This window comes from Rhincodon typus, chromosome 5 (genome assembly GCF_021869965.1).
Source record: "Rhincodon typus isolate 14 chromosome 5, sRhiTyp1.1, whole genome shotgun sequence".
Classification (NCBI taxonomy): Eukaryota; Metazoa; Chordata; class Chondrichthyes; order Orectolobiformes; family Rhincodontidae; genus Rhincodon; species Rhincodon typus.
Window position 1 is genome coordinate 72,170,393 of NC_063336.1, and position 20,442 is coordinate 72,190,834.

At 39.0% G+C, this 20,442-nt stretch overlaps 1 protein-coding gene across 1 annotated transcript in view; it reads left to right on the top strand.

Annotated features, from left to right (window-relative positions):
* cad (carbamoyl-phosphate synthetase 2, aspartate transcarbamylase, and dihydroorotase) overlaps positions 1-17,682 on the top strand; it is a 121,271-nt gene extending 103,589 nt beyond the window's left edge. The window contains exons 34-41 of the mRNA XM_048597065.1: positions 1,357-1,527; positions 3,869-3,943; positions 7,763-7,975; positions 10,697-10,822; positions 12,302-12,457; positions 12,698-12,799; positions 13,924-14,018; positions 16,148-17,682. Coding sequence (XP_048453022.1) covers positions 1,357-1,527; positions 3,869-3,943; positions 7,763-7,975; positions 10,697-10,822; positions 12,302-12,457; positions 12,698-12,799; positions 13,924-14,018; positions 16,148-16,250 — 1,041 coding nt within the window. The 3' untranslated portion in view covers positions 16,251-17,682. The remainder of the gene's footprint in view (positions 1-1,356; positions 1,528-3,868; positions 3,944-7,762; positions 7,976-10,696; positions 10,823-12,301; positions 12,458-12,697; positions 12,800-13,923; positions 14,019-16,147) is intronic.
* Positions 17,683-20,442: the final 2,760 nt, after the last annotated feature.

The following is a 20,442-nucleotide window of genomic DNA, read 5'->3' on the forward strand; positions in this document are numbered from 1 at the left end:
TTCATCCAGCTCTGCACCTTGTTATCTCAGATTCTCCAGCATCTGCGGTTCCTACTATCTCTGAAAACATTAACTAGTTGGTAGCATCTGTTGAGAGAGGAGCTGGTAAACATTTCTGGTCTGATGAAAGGCTACAGACGTTAAACATTAAAGTTTTTGCTTCTCAATCTCAACAACTACCCTCTAAAAGTATATTAAACGGCTTCCTGAAAAAATGTTTGTTTTTTTTTTAAAAGGAAGAGCTGTTCTGGCTGTGTAAGAATTTGGGAGAAAAGTCTTGAAACTGCAACCCGCAAAGTGCTGACTCTGATATTCCAAAATGTCTGCTTGTCACAAGACATTTGTACATTATTTATACATTACAGAAATATGATTGGTAGAATTTTAAACAAATTTTGCTGCTATTATAAATGTTAATTTGTGGCTTTGATGATTTTGCTAAAAATTGAGTTGGATAACGGGTTGCTGTTTCTGATTGGATTTGGATGTTTGTGATTATATTCTCCAGTCAACTGCCACAAACAGACTGCAGCACAAACTGCTTCATAAATCAAACACTTGAGATTACGGAAATAAAAACAGAAAATGTTGGAAATGCTCAGGTGAAGCAGCAACTGTGGAGATGGAAATGGAATTGATATTTCACATCTGATCTTTCATCAGTGCTTGGAATTGTTAGGAAGTATAACTGGTGTTAAGGTGAAAGAGGAGGCAATCGGAAATAGAACACAAGGGAAGGTCTGTGATAAATTGGAAGATAGAGATTAAATGACAAACATATTGATAGCACAGAGTCAAAGGCAATTATATAGATCAAGGAAAGGAACAAAATATGTGCATAGAAGATTTGGGAATGGCACATCCATGAACAGCAGTTGCCTGAAAGAAAAATAAAATGCCATCAAACAGAAGTCGACAGGCAAAAGACTGGAAGCAATTTTCAGTCCCAGCCTTATTCAGGGCAGGGTAGTCAGTTGGTAAGAAACTTTAGAAACTGAGTACTATGTACAAGGTCTGTATGGATAATTGTATGGTGGCATTGATAACGTAATAATGCTTTTGATGTCTTATGGTAGTGACAGCAATGTGATCTGTTGGCTATGAACCTCTCGGTGCCAAAGTGTATGATTGGTTTGAACAGAAATCCCATTTTGAGGCTCCAAAGCTAAAGTCATGTCTTTTATGGCTTCAATAAATGGATTGTTTTGAAACTGACAAGTTAATCAGCATTTGTTGATATGTTCAAAACAAATTTTGTCATCAGTGGAGAGTTCAGCTGAATGTTTGCTTAACAGCAATAAGCCAGATATTTTTAAAAAATGGTAGAATAATATCTTAACACTTATTTGTTTTTAATGTGCCAAAGATGCCATTAATCAAGATGGTTATATACATCCTCCTCCAGTCTCGAGGCTTCTATCACCACAGAATCTGGCAGTCCAAACTGTCCCTCATCCGTGTTCCCCTTTGTTGCATCATTATGTTGGACAGCATATTCTGTCAGTGAGACAGTTTACTAAAGACCAGGTAATCGTGATTTTCATCGCTTTTAATCTGCATTCATATAACGTTTTTGATAGTAGAATATTTCTGTTCTCAAGCTGTCCAAATTGTCTCCTGAAATTGATTAATGATTGACCTGAAGCAATTTTAACAAACAAGGACGTGATATTACTATTTTTAAAACTCAAGGATTGTGTTGATGTCCAGCATTTAACCAAAGTCCAATTGGGTGCCACTTTTCATCCAAAGCAGACTCATTGGGCTCTCCTTGGGAACAAAAGGATTCTACGCCATATCAAAATTTCTAGGTAACTTACTAAAGACAGCAAGTGATTTATCGTCTGTTTTATTCAGCAGTTTTGCAAAATAGCAGAAAGCTGCACCTCGTAATGATTTTACCGTCATGCCAAATCTTTGTAAGAACTGCTTTCTGCAGCCTAAAATTATTTTTGTTTTTATTTCATAAATGTAAATATGATAAACAGTTTATAGTTGAACTTTTTGGGGGAGAAAAGGTTTTCACAGTGACACTGCATTGAATTATATCCTGAACACAACATTTACAGGTGTTGATTGACTGTCTAATTATGTTGTATCTGTACTGTAATTTTAACAAACTAATATCTCCTTTTCAAAGATATGTTTCTTAGTGGCATTCATGATGTGTTTCTGTTATGTCACGCAGTGCAATACATGTTTATAGCTTTCATACATTTCCATTGTGCATGACTGCGCTGCTGAAAGTTATCTGGAAGAACAATGAAGTCTCTTGATTTTAATTGATTGACAGGTAGAACAAGTCCTTCTGGTCAGACTGCTAGTTTAGGATATCAGCTGGTGTTTGGAACATACTAAATGAAATGCTTGCAATCATTCACGTGTTTGGAAATAAACACCCACACACATTATAACTTGCTGCCTAATCTAGATGCATTCAGATATACATCAGAAATAGCAAATATTACACTAATTCAAATGTTGACCATGGGACCTATTGGAATTGCAGGAACATCTTTTGTGTCATGTTACTGATAATCACTCAGTCCAGTCTGCCATATCGATATTGACTGTGCATGATGCATCAATGCTAGTGTCAGTCAGTGTTTCTGTCAACAGATGTGTTTTCAGTTATATCAGCTTCAGCATGATTTAAGGACCACAGTATCTCTATCATCTGTATAGAATCTAAGCATCTATGCTTTCTATATTATTTAAAGGTTTATTTGTAGAAAATCATCTGCAGCTCAAGAAAGACACAAAATAATCCATTTCCTGTTTGAGAGGAAAAATATGGCTTTGCTCAAGTTCTAAAAATATGAAAGTCAAAGTTAACATTTATTGCTCATCTCAAGTTACTTCGGTGACGGGATATTGAATCTCTTGAAATAATTTGTTTTACAGCTGAATGAGCTGTGGGCCACTTCAGAAAACATTCAAACGTACAAACACATGTCTGTAATCTTGGTGTACTGTGCTTTGTTGTCCCTGTTTATGCATTTGATGTCTCTAATACTTTCACCAAGAGAATTTAAGAACATGTGAAAGGTCCACAGGCTGGATCAGATTATTGGGAAACATAGATTCAAACCTCACCGTGGGGGAATGTGCATTCAGTTAATAAATCTGGCAAATATAAGTCTGATTAATAATTATGGAACTCCTGGATTGGTGTAATAACCATCTGGTTTACTCGTGTCCTCCTTAGTGAAAATCTTCCTTCCTTATCTGATCGGCCAACACACAATGCCAGGTCCACAGCAGTTTGGTTGGATCTTAACTGCATTCTGAAATACACTGAAAGAAACACCTAAGCCACATGGACTGCAGCATTTCACAAAGGGGCTTACCACCATCTTCTCATAGGCAATTATGAATGGGCAATAAATGTTCTTCTTGCCAGTGGCACTCACATCCCAGGAACAATATTTTTAAAAAGAATCCATGGGCCTTATAGGATTTTTGGGATACCTAAAGAAATTTCTTTGGTAGAATGGTTTTATTTATATAATAAATAATTTGAGGTGTGTACAGAGGAGATGTACAGACTGAAGACTATAACTGTGGTACATCCAACATCTGATCTCTCTTCATGACTTGGATTAAGTACTCTCAAAATATCAGAAAAATGAAGTTAGTTGGATACTTGCATGCTGATTAGGGAAACTACCGCTGTTAGTTGTGCCAGAGTTATAATCATGTTAACTTGTAAGTGCTGAGTTGTAAAGGTATCCCTAGCCTGTATTGAAAGTTTATTGTGAAGAGAAGTCGAGGAAAAATGTAGTTAATATTAATTGCATATCTATATTCGGTCTGTGTGTTGTAAGAACTTTTGTATATGTTGATCTTCTTTCTTTTTTGTGTGTAGTTGTCCCATTTGTTCAATCTTGCTCATAACCTGCGTTTAACGGTGCAGAAAGATCGTAGTTTGGACCTTCTAAAGGTTTGTTTTTAAACAATTTTAATTAATTTATGACATTGATCCCAAAGGCTGGGTGTCTTCGCATTATGTTGCAGATGTTCTAGATGCTTTTATTTACATTTGTCACTTTGTTCAGCAGTTCTTAGTGTCTGTATTTATTCAAGATCCACCAATCCAAGACTCATTCACTTCACCATTTGCATGCTATTCGTTAGTGATATTATTCAGAAGAATGGGGTCAGTTTCCACACCCATGCTGACAATATGCAACTCTATCTGTCTGTCTCTGTATTTTGTGCAATTCGCCATACTGCTGAACCTCCTCATGTTAAAAAGACAGTTTTTTTTTTTAATACCATGCAATGCTCTCCTCCATTCCTACTCCATTGCTATTGAACTCTTTTGCCTCGAAGATTGATCTTAATAATATTTCTGAGCCAAAGTCCTTGGTTCAGCCATCAACAAATTGCAGTTCTTTCTAATAATAAAGACTGCCTCCACAAACACCTAGTTTTTAGTCCCATCATCTCCCAGCTTCTCTGGCTCCCAGTATATCAGTCCAGTATTCCCATGTTCGTCCTTCACTTTGCTCACTCCTTGTCCTCCATTATTGGCCATGCGATCAGCCACTTATCCATGTCCATTCCCAATGCCATTCTCTCTGTCTTGTCAGATCCTGTTTTCAAAACTCCCTTGCTTCCTGCCAAAAAACCTTTATTTATTTTTTGATTATTGCTTTTACTACACCATCTGCCTCAAACCGAAATGTACCAGGAATAGTTGTACGTGCACATTCAACCCGTGCTGCCACAGTGTCACAATTGCAGATAGGTTGGAAAGGCTTTGTGCAGAGTATTCTGAGACTATCTGGCTAGCACCATTAGATGATGGGATTGTTATCCCAGGGCCGTAATTACAAGCCCATCATTAGGTGATTTTTGAATATGTTTTTCTAACTTCTTAAAATTTATTTTACCAGTCGTCAAAAGGCCACACTATGTACTACTTGAATAACTATTTGAAAAACTTCCTACCTCTACTTCCTACTTCCATGGGTGGCCATGGGAACCCGCATGGGCCCAAGCTATGCCTGCCTCTTCGTAGGATATATGGAACAGTCCCTCTTCTGCAGCTACATTGGCACTATTCCCCACCTGTTCCTCTGCTACATCAATGACTGAGTTGGCTCTGCCTCGTGCTCCCACGAGGAGCTTGAACAATTTTACTAACACCTTTCACCCCAAACTCAAGTTCACCTGGACCATCTCTGATACCTCTCTCTCCTTCCTGGACCTCTTTGTTTCCATCTCTGATGACCGCCTCGAAACTGACATCTATTTCAAGCCCACCGACTCCTACAGTTACCTAGACGACACCTCGTCTCACCCACCTTCCTGCAAGAATGCGATCCCCTACTCCCAATTCCTCCGCCTCTGCTGCATCTGCTCCTAAGATGGGGCGTTCCACTCCCAAACATCCCAAATGTCCTCTTATTTCAAGTACCGCAACTTCCCCCACCTTCGGTAGTCGAAAATGCTCTTGACTGCATCTCTTGCGTTTCCCGCACCTCTATCCTCACATTCTCTCCCTGCAACACAAAACAAAGACAGAATCCCCCTTGCCCTCATGTATCACCCCAATAACCTCTGTATTCAACGTATCATTTTCTGCCCCATCCGCTACTTGCAATCCGCCCCCACAACCAAAGATGTATTTCCTTCCACACTTCCTACTAGCCCCACCATCCCCAGCACCTTTCCCTGCAACCGCAAGTGCTACACCTAACAATACACCTCCCCCCTCACCTCCACCCAAGACACCAAACAAACCTTTCATATCAGACAGAGGTTTACTGGCACATCCATCAATATGGTCTATTGCATCCGCTGCTCCTAGTGTGGCCTCCTCTACATTGGTGAGACCAAGTGGAGGCTCGGAGACCACTTTGTAGAGCACCTGCGCTCTGTTCATGATAAACGACAACACCTTCCAGTCGTGAACCATTTTCAACTCTTTCCCCCCACCCCACCACCCCCACCCCCACCACCCCCCACTCCCTGCGCAACGTGTCCATCCTGGGTCACCTCCAGTGTCACAATGACGCCATCCGGAACTTGGAGGAGCAGCACCTCATATTCTGCCTTGGGAGCCTAGAACCCAGTGGTCTCAATATGGACTTTACCAGTTTCAAAATCACCCCGCCTCCTTGATCTGACGCAATCTGTCCATCTTCTCTCCCACCTATCTGCTCCTCCCACTTCACTGACCAATCCCCACCACTGCCTACCTGCACTCACCCATCACAATCCCACCTACCTTTCCCAGCCCCACCCCTCCTTTCTATTTATTTCGGAGCTCCCTTCCCCCTCCCCCACTTCTGAAGAAGAGTCCCGACCCGAAACGTCAACTTTCCTGCTCCTCTGATGCTGCCTGGCCTGCTGTGCTCTTCCAACTCCACACTGTTATATTTGGAAAAACTGTACTGCTTTAAGTGGTCATTTGCAAGCCTTTCCATCTCCATCATAACCAAATTCAGAGCAATGAAGTAGTATATTGGAAACAAGGCATTTTAAGAGTTAGAAACCGAAACTTTTGCTATTGTAAAAACGTCTCTATTAAAAGTGGTTTCTTGTCACTGACACTGCATATGTACATGGTCTATTGGTGCTACAAACAAACGTTGCCATCTATTTTCTCAATATCCGTACTTTTTCTTCATTCTGAAATGCCCTGGAATATCTATTTTCTCAACATCCATACTTTTTTCTTCATTCTGAAATGCCCTGGGATGTCTTCCATTTCATGACAAATGCTTGTGGGATTCATGACTTATGAGAATACTGGTTTGTTGAGAATGAATACAAGATGCAAAGTTGAGACTGGTAACCTCAATTCTGCTATTCATCCATCTTGTCCAAACTTTCAAATTCTATTTCATTCTAGGCTGCTGATGACACTGAAGTATTAAGTAAGTACTGGTTTGCCTTCTATATAGGCAACAGTTGAGTGATGAAAATATCCAATAAGAGAGAATCTAACCATACTCCTTGACATTCAGTGGCATTCCCAACTGCATCCCTCATGATCAATATTTCGGGGGTAACCATTGACCAGAAATGGAACTGGACTCACCACATAAATACTGCAACTATAAGGGCAGGTCAAATGCTAGGAATCCTACAGTGAGTAACTTGCCTCCTGACTCTCAAGTCTGTCCACCATTTACAAGGCACAAGTATGATGCAGCTCCAACAACAGTCAAGAAGCTTAACCCCACAATGCAGCTCACTTGATTGGTACTGCATCCACAAACAGCCAGTCGTTCCACAGCAGACGATCAGTTGCAACAGCATATTCCATTGACAGATGCTCTGCAGAAGTTCATCAAGGCTCCTTAGACAGCACCGCCAAAACCTACAACCATCTAGAAGATGAGGGTAGTAAGCATGTAGGACTAGCACCACCTGCAAGTTCCAATCCAAGCCACTCATCATCAGATTTGGAAATAAGTTGCTGTTCCCTCAGTGTTGTTGAGTCAAAAATCATGGACTGCCCTCCCTAACAGCATTGTGGGTCTACCTACACCAAATGGATTTCAAGAAGGTTGCTCATTATCACCTTCTTGGATAATTAGGGATGGGAAGTAAATGCTGGTCCAGCCAGCAATGTTAACATCCAATTAATGAATTTTTAAGTTAGTCATCACTGTGCTACATAATACAAATCATTAAAACCATATTCAACTATAATGTCCTAACATTTTTTAATGATTTTGAAGCATCGGAATAAGTTTCAAAAAGCAGAGATTCTAATTCTAACATTTTTATTTTCTTACTAAAGGGAAAAGTTATGGCTTCCATGTTTTATGAGGTCAGCACAAGAACTAGTAGTTCATTTGCTGCTGCCATGCAACGCCTTGGAGGTTCTGTGATTCATTTTTCAGAAGCTACTTCATCTGTACAAAAAGGAGAGTCTCTCTTAGATTCTGTACAGACAATGAGCTGCTATGTGGATGTCTTGGTTCTGCGCCATCCTCAGCCAGATGCAGTTGAGGTATGTCTTTGAATCTCCTGGGTGCAAGATATTATTTGATAATAGCTTAATTTTCTGGGATTCTTCACCTAGAGAAAATTGGTATAAATCTGCTTCTTCATACATTTGTAAAAATGAACATAAAACCTTGTGTCAGAGATAGTAGGAACTGCAGATGCTGGAAAATCTGAGATAACAAGGTGTAGAGCTGGACGAACACAGCAGGCCAAGCAGCATCAGAGGAGCAGGAAGGCTGATGTTTTGGGCCTAGACCCTTCTTCAGAAATGAAGTTTTCTGAAGAAGGGTCTAGGTCCAAAACGTCAGCCTTCCTGCTCCTCTGATGCTGCTTGGCCTGCTGTGTTCGTCCAGCTCTACACCTTGTTATCTCATAAAACCTTGTGTGTTGTTTTACATACACAGTATATTAAAAAAAGTTTATCTTTCTTTCTAAAAGCTTTCTAAGAGCTTATAATTGCGTTTAGAAAGAAAGATAAAGCTCTTATTTGTTGGATTTGATATCAATTTAATTGTGTAATTTAAATAGAGAGCTTGATTGCTTTGCTTTGCACTAGAGGTGTGAAATAAGAATATGATTGTTCTTATACTCATTGTAAATGAGGTTGGTGTATTCTGAGGTTTATTCAGTAGATTGTTGCATAAGTGGTTTAATTAGTGAAGATTATTTCTGAGGTACTGAGGAACTAGTTCCAAGTTTAATGTTTGGGTTGTTTTACATAAACTTTCTGCTAAATTTTCCTTTGTTTTGGCTGCCAATGGTATTCTTTCACATTGAGAAGTTTTAGCTTTAACTTTATTAGGTCTTTTGTAAGATACTGCTTCCAGCTAGCCCTACTGTTCTACCATGGGCTAATTTCCTACAGTGTCTCACGGATCCAAGAGAAACGTAGAAAGTAGAAAATTGTGCAGGGTTAAAAATGACATCTGTAGGACAACATTAAATGGTTGTATGATTTGTTCTGAGGTCTGCCTAATGACAGGTGTAGATCACATGGCTGTTAATGATTACTGAGAAGTCGGGTTGCTTTGCTGGAAAGAAGCTGGAAAGTGTTCATGCTTAGAGACAATACCAACATCGTTTTTTTACGATGATTAAACTGCTAGCCAGGATAACCCAGGACCCAGGAAGGTATTGAGGATGTTGGGTTGTAAGTAGTTGCGCTTTAAACTGTTCATTTACTTCTAAGAAAGAGTTGGTAGCTCGAGGATAGCTAATCCACATTTTGACTTGAATACAATAGCTATGTGATTCATGTTTCCTTAGAGCTGAGATTAAAAGGAAAGGTTTTCTGGGATATTCCTGAAACACTCAGGCACAGTTTGACAAGATCTGCAAGAAAGGGCAAGAGGAAAGGAATGCAGATGCTGGAAGTTAGAGTCAAATAGTATGGAGCTGGAAAAGCACAGCAGGTCAGACAGCATCCGAGGGACAGGGAAATCAACATATCGGGTCAGAACCCTTCTTCAGGACTATAAGTCTTTCTGGTTCATCATGCAGAAATGTGGTCAGGGCATTTGCTCATGTTGAAACAATCAAGTTTGTGAAGATTAGATTAAAATGGGAAAATTCCCTTAGCTTGCACTAAAGGGACAATTGCTAGGAAAAGATCTCACTGTAAAGGCAATCCAAGGTTAGAATGTAACCAGACTAAGAAAGGAAAAGAATGGAAGTGAACTGCTGGGAACTAAGTGTTTTGAACTGGATTTGGGAAAATTGAATGGCTGCTAAAGGCTCAGCATAAATACACCTGAGAAGTAGATTTTTGTTTGCATTAAGAATAGCAATGTTCTATTATTTAAAGTATCAGTTGCTTATAAAAATAATGTTTAGCAAACAAACTAATAGCACTAAATAAAAACCAAAAGAACTGTGGATGCTGTAAATCAGGAACACAAACAAAGTTGCTGGAAAAGCTCAGCAGCTGAGGAAGGGTCACCGGACCCGAAACGTTAACTTTGTTTTCTCCTTCACAGATGCTGCCAGACCTGCTGAGCTTTTCCAGCAACTTTGTTTTTGAAACTAATAGCACTGACTACAATAAAAGTATTAATGTAAATTCTTGCCATCCTTTCAGCTATCAACTGGATGTTCGAATTTCTTTTTACAAGTTTATGGAAATAATTTCTATGCAGGTCATATAACAGGATAGACAAAATTAATGGAATGAATTAAGCGCTGTTTCTATTGTGTAAATATAATGATCTAGAACTGGTGAAGACAAAAGTCTAATTGAACAGTTGCTAAGAATTTAAGTGAAAAGGTTTGGCAGTTAAGAGTGGATGAGAGAGATTTAAGGTGAAAGAGAAGTGATTACACATTTAAGAAAGAATGCTCAAGTTCTGTATTGAATTTTTGTACGTTTCTAAGTTTATTTAAACATCATTTATACATAGTCAGAAATCACACAGCACCAGATTATGGTCCAGATGAATTGATGGAGGAGAAGCACACCAATTGCGTGTGATTTCAAATAAACGTGTTTGGACTATAACCTGGTGTCGCGCAACTTCTGACTTTGTGCACCCCAGACCAACACTGGCACCTTCACATCATCATTATAAATAACTAGCTCAATTTTTTTGTGTGACATCCGATTGGGCTGGCTTGGATCCTGAATGTGTTGCTCAGTGTAATTTCCACTCCATGTGCTTAAGTGTATCTTTGATGACACATAAATAGCAATTATGAAACATAACGATTTCCATACATCTTTTTCTTTCAGCTTGCTGCTAAACATTGCCGAAAGCCTATTATTAATGCAGGAGATGGTGTTGGTGAGCACCCAACTCAGGCATTGCTTGACATTTTTACAATTCGTGAGGAGCTGGGGACAGTGAATGGAATGACGGTAAGATATATTTTTCACATGAATAATTTTGCAGCAAGTAACTTCCGTGTTAATTTACCAAAGTTCATCATCCACAAGACATTCCCTCATTGCCAACACACAGCAGCAGCATTGCATGCCATTTACAAGATGCACTACACAACTCAACAAGGCTCTTTTGATGGTACCTTTTAAGCCCATGATTCTTGTGGCCTAGATGGACAAGGGCATAAGATGTATGGGATCACCATTGTCTACACATTGCTCTCCCAAGGCCCACACCACTCTGATCTGGAAATATATCACTGTTCTTTTACTGTAATTAGGTCAAAATACTGGGACTCCGTCCCTAATGGTATTGTTGATTTACGTAGTCCACTGGACTGCAGCATTTCAAGAAGCTCACCACCACCTTTAGAAGATAATTGATAATGGACAATAAAGGCTGACATAGCCAGAGACATCCACAGCCTTTGAATGAATAAAAATATCAGAATCTTGTGCCTAAGCCTGAGTAAGAAAATGATTTATTTAAACCTCTTGTAATCCAGTTAGAGTAGTTTAACTGTGGGTAGCACTGGGTTTGTTTTGTACCAGAAACAAGGGCAGCAGATACGTGAGAACACGGCCACCTGCAAGTTCCACTTAAAGCCACTCATCATCCTTACTTGGAAGTATGTCACTGTTCCTTCACACTCACTGGGTCAAAGTCGCACCAGATGAACTGCAGTGATTCAAGAAAGCAACTCCCCAGCATACTCATCCCCGATTGAAATTTTCAATTTTTTTTTACTGCTATAGCTGGATAGTTTTGTGGATGAACTTGGTTATTCCAGGTGATCAGACTATTGGAATGTTAATTTGCAAGTAGCATGCAGTTTTATCCCCTTTTTTAAATTTGATTTTGATGCAGGAAGTTGTGAATTTAATGCATGCTAAACTGCAATAACGTGAAAATACTAAATGAAACTGCACTTAACTGACATTTTTCTACCTACCATCAGTCCTGAGGAAGGGTCACCAAACCTGAAACATTATCTTTGCTTTCTCTTCACACATACTACCAGACCTGCTGAGCTTTTCCAGCAGCTTCTGTTTTTGTTTCTAATTTACAGCATCCACAGTTATTTCTGTGTTTATGAAAATGTAAAATTATAGTTTGATGAATCCTTAAATAAACATGCTGGAAAGCTTTGAAGTGTTTCCATAATTTCTAGCGTCTAAACAGCTCTTGTTAATTGATTTTTAGCATAGTGTGTACATACTGCCTTGAGAATCTCCAGCTGCTACCACATCTTGCAGGCATTATTATTAATAATCTATTAATAAAATGTTTTACAGTTATTAAATGTCTTCTGCATATATTGTCACTGGATCTTACCAGATGTCACATTTAATAAGGAACAGTCCAACTTGGCATATGCATAAATGTTAGCAATCTGGGGCCAAACTCATTAAAATAATAATTATTTTTACCACTTAAATTTACTTGATTGATAGATTACGATGGTTGGAGACCTGAAACATGGGAGAACAGTACATTCGCTGGCTTACCTTCTTACATTGTACCGTGTTAATCTCCGATATGTTACTCCCAAAAACCTTCGGATGCCACAAAACATTGTACATTTTCTGGCGTCTAGAGGAATCAAGCAGGTGAGCAAAACTGATGACATATAGACTAACTGCAATTTAATTTGAAGTGCTCACTTTCGAAAGTGGTAGTGTTGAATATTAAACTTCTGTTATGTGCCCAGTAAGCATGTTCTGAGAAGTGGACTGTTACTCTTCGAGTCTAAGGAACCTCAATACGTGAACTGTGCATTTAAAGAAATTTTAAATCCGTTTTGCTGTTTACTTTCAAGCCTGCATATTAACACACATTTGCATACACAGGAGGAATTTGACAGTTTGGAAGAGGCTTTGCCAGATACTGATGTGTTATACATGACTAGGATTCAAAAAGAAAGATTTGCCTCGGAGGAAGAGTACAAAGCGGTAATAATTTAAGATACATTAAAGAGAATCTTAGAACTTTCCCCCCACCTATTTGAAATTCAAATGTCGAATTCTAGAACAGCAATTAAAATTTCAGTTTCTTCAACCAATTTACCTAACAAAACCAAAAATGATTGCAAAGATAGCTTGAAGATGAATGTTTATAGAGTGTATTAGGGACATGTTCTTAGCCTGATTCCAGAACAAAGAATAATATGTTAGACTTGATGGTGTGTAATGGAAAGTGGATTAATTAATGAGCTTGCAGTGAAGAATCTTCGATGCAACAGTGATCACGTTGTAGAGTCTGCATTCAGTTTGAAGGTAGGAAACTTGGTCTAAAAATAGTGTCTTAAATAAAGGCAATTGTGAGCATATGAAGGCACTGTTGGCTGCAGTGTACTGGGAAAATTGATTAAAATATAAGACCATAAATAAGCAGTGGCAGAATTTTAAGCATATTCTGAAACACTCAATGAAGATGAATTCTATCAAAAGACTATGTAAGAAGAATGCCGTATCTATACTAACAAAGAAGCTAACAATCATTGAATTGGAAGAAACTGCCTGAAATGCTGTAAAGAATATTGATGTACAGGAGGTTGAGAGAACTTTAGAAATGAGCAAAGGGTGACAAAAAGACACTAAAGTGGAGTAATTAAACTAGCAATGTTCCTCCATTGGCGAATGAGACGAAGAAGTTAATATTGGGAAACAAGGACGTGGCAGAGATTTTAAACAGTTATTTTGTGTCTATCTTTACAGTGTACAACCCGAAAATGGAGCGCCCACTCCCCGTCCCCCTTGCCCGCCTACGAGCCATCCCCCCACCCCTTGCACATGTTCTGTTGCCTGCTGGCTTGTCTCTCGTGTGCGCGGTCTCTCTCTACACCCTCTTGCTAGCTATTTGTCTGTCACTGTCAATCTCTCTCACTGTCAAGAGCTTTTCTGCATTTTTGATGGAAATCAACAACATTTTGCTCCATAGTTTACTCTCCTTGACGATTGTGTACTGGTGTAGAAACAGTGCATTTTGTGATCCTCCACTTTGTTCTTATTTCAGCAATTCCTCAATTAATTGTAATTTTTTTTCTGCCCACCTGACCCTACATTACCCATCCAAGTGTTTTGGACAGTTTATTCTCACACCTCACATCATGACAAAAGGCAAGAAGAAAATGGTGGTTATGCATCCGTTGCCACGAGTTAATGAAGTTAGGTAAGACCTATGTACATATGTTCGCACTGAAACTTTTTATGTGCCTATTGGTATTCAGAAATATATTGTATACTTAGTTGTTTGAATGTTGAATTTACTTGTGTGAATATGCATAAGATAATGTAAAGTCGGAGATGGTAAAACCTATTGTTTCAGTTCCACAATGCAATTGCAACGCTAGATAGAACATGAGATTGGTGAGCACAGAGACAAGGTGCTTCACTGTGGAAGAAATAGGAAACCTGACAGTCAGATCACTTCAGACTGCTCTTGACCACGTGTTGATCTGCTTTATTTGAGGACATCAGAGAGCTAGTAGTTTAGTTTAAATTGTAGCATTCATTACTTTGTTGCATTAATCTGTACAGAGCTTTGTCCTGAGCTGGATATAAAGCATTACCACTTAAATTGATTTTTTTTTACATGTTTTGGAGCATCATTTCCTCACTGTTGCTCTATAGACTTGTCCAAACAAGTATTTTCACTTACCTTTTATAAGACCATAAGAAATAGGAACAGTGTGACTTTAGATTCCATATGTACTTCAGAATCATATCTACCTCACCTTCCACTGTTCTTGTTGACCACCTGCCTGCCTGTCTGCTGTCCAGTCCCTGCTATCAGTCGAGCATTTGACAACTGGTGATATTCAGGCCTGGAGAGAAAGAATGGAGGAGTAAATTTGGGTGTTATTAGTATACCTATGCAGCTGACCTCGTGAACGATAGGGCCTGAAGCAACGTTTCGATGAGCAAAGGCAAGTTTGTGAATGATATGTCCTGGTTGGGTGCAAAGATAATTGTACTGTGGATAAGAAGAAAAGCCATTGTTCAGTTTGCTGTGGCTTCAATTTCATAAGGGTAGAACCAAGCAAAGGCAGTCTTCTGGGCTGAATAATGGAGCAAGGGCAGTGGACGATGATAGTTTAGTAATGAACAATTAGAGGGGAGTACGAGGAAGATTATGCACCACAGTTCGTAGGGATGATACTTGTAAATCTGTTGCAGGGAGGGAAATATTGAGTGAATTACAAAAACATGGGCAAGGCAACAACATAAGTGAGGATTTGGTGAGAAACACAAGATTAAAAATGAAGGTAGGATAAGTGTTAAAGGTGGTCAATTTAACAATGCAAATGATGGCAGTTTTGAAAAGTAGAGTTGTATTTGTAGACCATCATAGAATCCCTACAGTGTGGAAACAGGCCATTCAGCCCAGCAGGTCCACCGGAGAGCATCCCACCCAAAACCATCCCCCTACACTGTGTTTCCCATGGCCAACACACCTAACCTACATATTCCTGCACTCTACAGGGCAATTTATAATAGCCAACTCACCTAACCTGCACAACTTTGTGACTGCAGGAGGAAACCGGAGCACCCGGCAGAAACCCATGCAGACACGGGGAGAATGTGCAAACTCCACACAGACAGTCATGCGAGGGTGGAATCAAACCCAGGCCCCTGCTGCTGTGAGGCAGCAGTGCTAACCATTGAGCTACCGTGCTACCCCTTACTGATAAAATCCTGCATTTCTGGAATTGTTGGCATCTGATTAACAGCTGTTTGATAAAATTAAAATGATGTCCAAAATCTAGACAAGGCAGAGAAATGCAGTAACTACATTCATCTTCAGGGCTGCTTGAGCAGGGCAGAGACTTTACACACTCCTTTCCTGAATCATCCATCACTTCATGCAACAGAAATGTTGTTTTTGCTTGACGACTGAAAATGTTCGTTATATACAACTGTCACAAGAATTAAAATAATTATAAATTCAGCGATGTTGTATATTGACCATTTTAACTGTTCAGTTTCTAATCATTCTCCTCTTACTTCACTTGCCACAAAGCTATTATTTTGACAGCACCAGTGATCCACTTTACTGTTGATGACAGTTGACTGAAAACAGATGCATTTGGCCAATTAGGGAACAAACCTTTCCCTAGTCTCTCTCCTCCTTTGGTGAGATTTAACATGGGATTGAAACTATAGTCAAATTTTTCACTTAAGAAATAAAAACGATATAGTTAATCCTTGGTATACATCTTAATTTTGGATTTTAACTGAATTGAATCCTATACTTACCGAGTTTACATTTACAATACTAATACCTTTGTTTCTCTTCAGTGTGGAGGTGGATTCTGATCCGCGGGCAGCTTACTTTCGCCAAGCTGAAAATGGCATGTACGTGAGAATGGCTCTTCTCGCAACAGTTTTGGGCAAGTTTTAAAACCACAGAAGACCCAATATAAAAGCAAGAAAATTAATGGCATTTAATAAATTTTAAAATACTTCATAAAATTTGTGAAAGCTTTTAATGACCGTGATGGAAATATATGGGCTACTTTGGTTATCACTGTAAAATTTCAAAGTTTACAGGATTAATTTAATTCCATTATTTGCTGTCTTGTATTGGATCAGCAGTCATTTTTTAGCTTTGTTTCTGATTTTGAAAAACACTCCTTATTCATCATCTGCCCACATGTAATAGGTGGTTTAATGTGTGGTTATAAGCTGGTTGCCACTTTTCCAAAAATACCCAGGTTTGTGACGTAGAGATACAAGTGCCTTAGTCTCTAAAACAATGGATTACTCGGGTCTCTGCGATTTGCTTTAATCCAACCGTTCAGCAAACATTTTTCATGTGTCTGTGATGATTTATTATTTTTGTTATTTTATAAAGCTAATCTTTAAAACTGGTCACAATTTACTGCTACACAAAATTCTTCAGTAGTAAAGATTTTAAAAGTTCTGTTTGTGATTGCAAGTAACACCAAACTGGAAATTTTTGTTATCAATTTTTCGTTACTTGAGTTGAGACATGTATTAGGTTTCTGTATTCAATGTATTTCAAAATAGAAATAATTTCTACAGGATATTCCATGTTGTACATTCCAGTTTTAGCAAATACATATAACAGCATATTAAAGATGCTTGTGTTTGCAGAATAGTTTCAGAAATTGGTCCTCTATCTTGGAACTGTTTAAGTTTAGCTTCAGGCTGCAGACTTTGTTTTGACCACATTAAACTGTAGATGAGGTAAGCATCTTTGGTGAATTAATGTGTCAGAAAAGTTATAATCTTCTCCAGTCTGTTCACTACTTGGGGAATCTTTTGGCCTGATCCGTTCAGGAGTATAAAATTGTTTAACTGTTAAAATGAAAATGAAGTTATTGACTGTGCTCTGAAGCACCCTTTAGGAACTAAAACCCATTGCTGCTTTGGACCAAAAATAAAATTTGTCAAAACTGGGCGAATCAAATTGCTGTGGAGTTGTAGATGTACCACTTCTGCAAGATTGCTGCGAAAAAAAACAATGCATTTGAAGCTATTCCATGTGAATGAGACTGCTATGATATAGTCAGCCTTATAAAATGTGAGACCACTGAAACATTTCTGTATCGAAGTACTGTGGATTGCTGGACTTAGTTGACTAAGCTTCTGTTCGTATTTCTACCCATGTTAGCTTGGTTCTGATCTCTCAAAACTACCACATTTATTCTGTTATGATTGATCATATAGAACTCGGGCAACTTTTTTTTGTCATCAATGTGAACATTATGGTTTTCGTTGAAAGTATTTTTCTGCACATTCACAGCTTGCTCACTTTTTAAAAACTGAAGTTTTTTTTTAATAAAAAAAGTTTAACATGCTGAACTTTAGCCATTATTAAGCCTGATCTCTTTTGATTTCTAAAACCTCTGCACCAGCTAAAGCATACAAAGAGATTAGCACTCCAAACCTTCAGAAAGCTAAGACACTTGCCTCTGGAGAAGAAAAATGTTGATGGAGGAGGAGGAGGAGAGAGTAATGATTGTCATTGCTGAAAGGCAGATATTCTTACAAAACCTTTCATATGGAGTAACTTGGTCGAATCAAGTGGTTTGTTTACTTGCATCATAAATTGGTTTTGTCCTGTAACCCACTGTAAAATAAAATTTGATTAATCCTAAGAGTAGTGCATTACTCAAACCAGAGAGAATTTCCATCTTAATTTATCCCCTACAGGTGAGATAAACTGCTTCAATTTGTGATGTTGAAAATCTGAAAGCCTCTTCCTTGAGTCTTCATAGAGCTGAGCTTAGACTTTCTCAGCTTCAAATACTGTAGGGTTTTAATCAAATGCCTCTTGTCTGTAACTTTTGAAATTTAATCCCTTACACTGAGATCATTATTTCTTAACAGTTCTACCTTTCTTCTAGCTGTGGGTGTTTCGTCAGCCAAACACAAATCCACAGTCTTCCAGTTGTAACCTATAGGATGTTAGGTGCTTGGAATGTGCTGCAAGGGGAGGTGGTAGAAGCAGATATGACAGCAAATATTAAGAGGCATTTAGACACATATATAAACAGGCAGGAAATAGAGCGACAATGGGCCATGTGCAGACAGACGGGACTAGTTTAGAACGGCAACATGGTTGCTGCTGACCTAGAATCACAGGGCCTTTTTCTGTGCTGTACTGTTCAATGTTCTGTTTTGTATCAGAGCTCTTTGAGGAAGTCGCATATGCTATAGTAAACGGGTGCATGTAATGCCTTTAGATTTCTAGAAGATATTTGATAAGGTGCCACAACAACATAATTACAGAAAATAGAAACTTATGTTGTAGGGGGAAACAGTTAGGACTGGAAAAAGATTGACTAGCTAATGAGGAACAGGACGCATAGATGTCTCTTTTCCTGGCTGGCGAGATTTAACAAGTGATTATAGGGACTATGTTGTGGCCTCAACTTTTTCACAATTTATATATAAGTGACTTGGACGAAGGACTAAAGTAATAGTTGCTAAATTTGTTGATGACTGAAAGATATGTATGAAAGTAAGTTGTGAAGAAGAATGTGAGAATGGTACAAAGGGGTATAGATAGGCTAAGTGAATTGGCAATTTAAATTTGCTAATTTGAGTGTAACATGGGAAAATGTGAAATTGCCCATTTTGGCTGGAGGAATAAAAGGTAAGCAATTACTCATTTTAAGACAGAGGTGAGTTTAAATTATTTCTGACAGAAGGTCATGAGTCTTTGAAGCTCTCCTCCTCAAAAAGGGTGGAAGCAGGACATTCTCCCTGTGTCTATGTGGGTTTCCTGCAAGATCTGATATCCTACCACTTCCAGTTTTGAAAGTTAGCGGACAATTAAACCACTCACAGAAGGAGGCGACTCCACAAATATCCTCATCCTCAATTAAAGCAAAGATAAGGCTGAAGCATTTACAACAATCTTCAGCCAGAATTGACAAATGGATGATCCATCTTGGCCTCCACCTGAGGTCCCCAGTATCATAGATGTTAGTCATCAGCTAATTCTGTTCACTTTAGGTAATATCAAGAATGGCTGAAATCACAGGATACTGCAAAGGCTCAGGGCCGTGAAAACATTCTGGCAATCACACTGAAGATTTATGCTCCAGAACATGCTGTGCCCCTAGCAAAGCAGTTCCAGTGCAAGTACAGTACTGGCATCTCTGGCATCTACCTTACAATGTGGCAAATTGCCCAGGTGTAAACTCTACACGAAGAGTAGGACAAATCCAACCTTGGTCAATTACCGCTCCATTAGTTTACTCTTGATTATCAGTAAAGTGATGGAAAGAAATACCATCCAGCAGTACCTGCTCAGCAATAATCTGCTCTCTGTTTGGGTTTTGCCAGAGCCACTCAATTCCTGACCTTATTACAGCCTTCGTTTAAACGTGGAAAAAAAGATGAGAATGATTGCTCTTGTCATCAATGGCTGGGTTGCCTTAAGTGTGGCACTGAAGAGCCTTAGAGAAACTAGAGTCAATGAAATTTTGTTTGGAGTCATAACTGGCTGAAGGAAGGTGGTGGTGGTTCTTGAAAGTGTTACAGCTCCAGGATACCTTTACAGAAATTTCAAAGAGTTGTGACTTAGGCCCAACAGTCTTCAGCTGCTTCATAAATAGCCTCCACATAGATATGTTCACTGATGTCTACACAATGTTCAGCATCATTTGCTGCTCCTCAGATACTTAAGCAATCCGTGTTAAAACTCACCAATGGTGCAGATTTGGACTGACAAGTGGCAAGTAACTTTCCTGCCACCATATGCCAGATAATGACCATCTCCAGGAAAGAACTTAAACAAGAAATTGGGAAGGCGAGAAAGGACCATGAAATGTCCTTGACATGTAGGATTAAGGAGAATCCTAAGACATTTTATATGTATATTAGGAGTAAGAGGATAACTAGGGAAAGGGTAGGTCAACTCAGGGTCAGAGGAGAGAACTTATACTTGGAACCACAAAGTGGATGAGGTCCTTAGTGAATACTTTGCATTGGTATTCACTAAGGAGAGGCACATGGATGATGGTAAGATTTGGAAGGGGTATATTGATATTCTAGGGCATGTCAGGGGGCAATCTTGGGTGTCTTAAAAACATTAAGGTAGATAAATCTCCAACGCC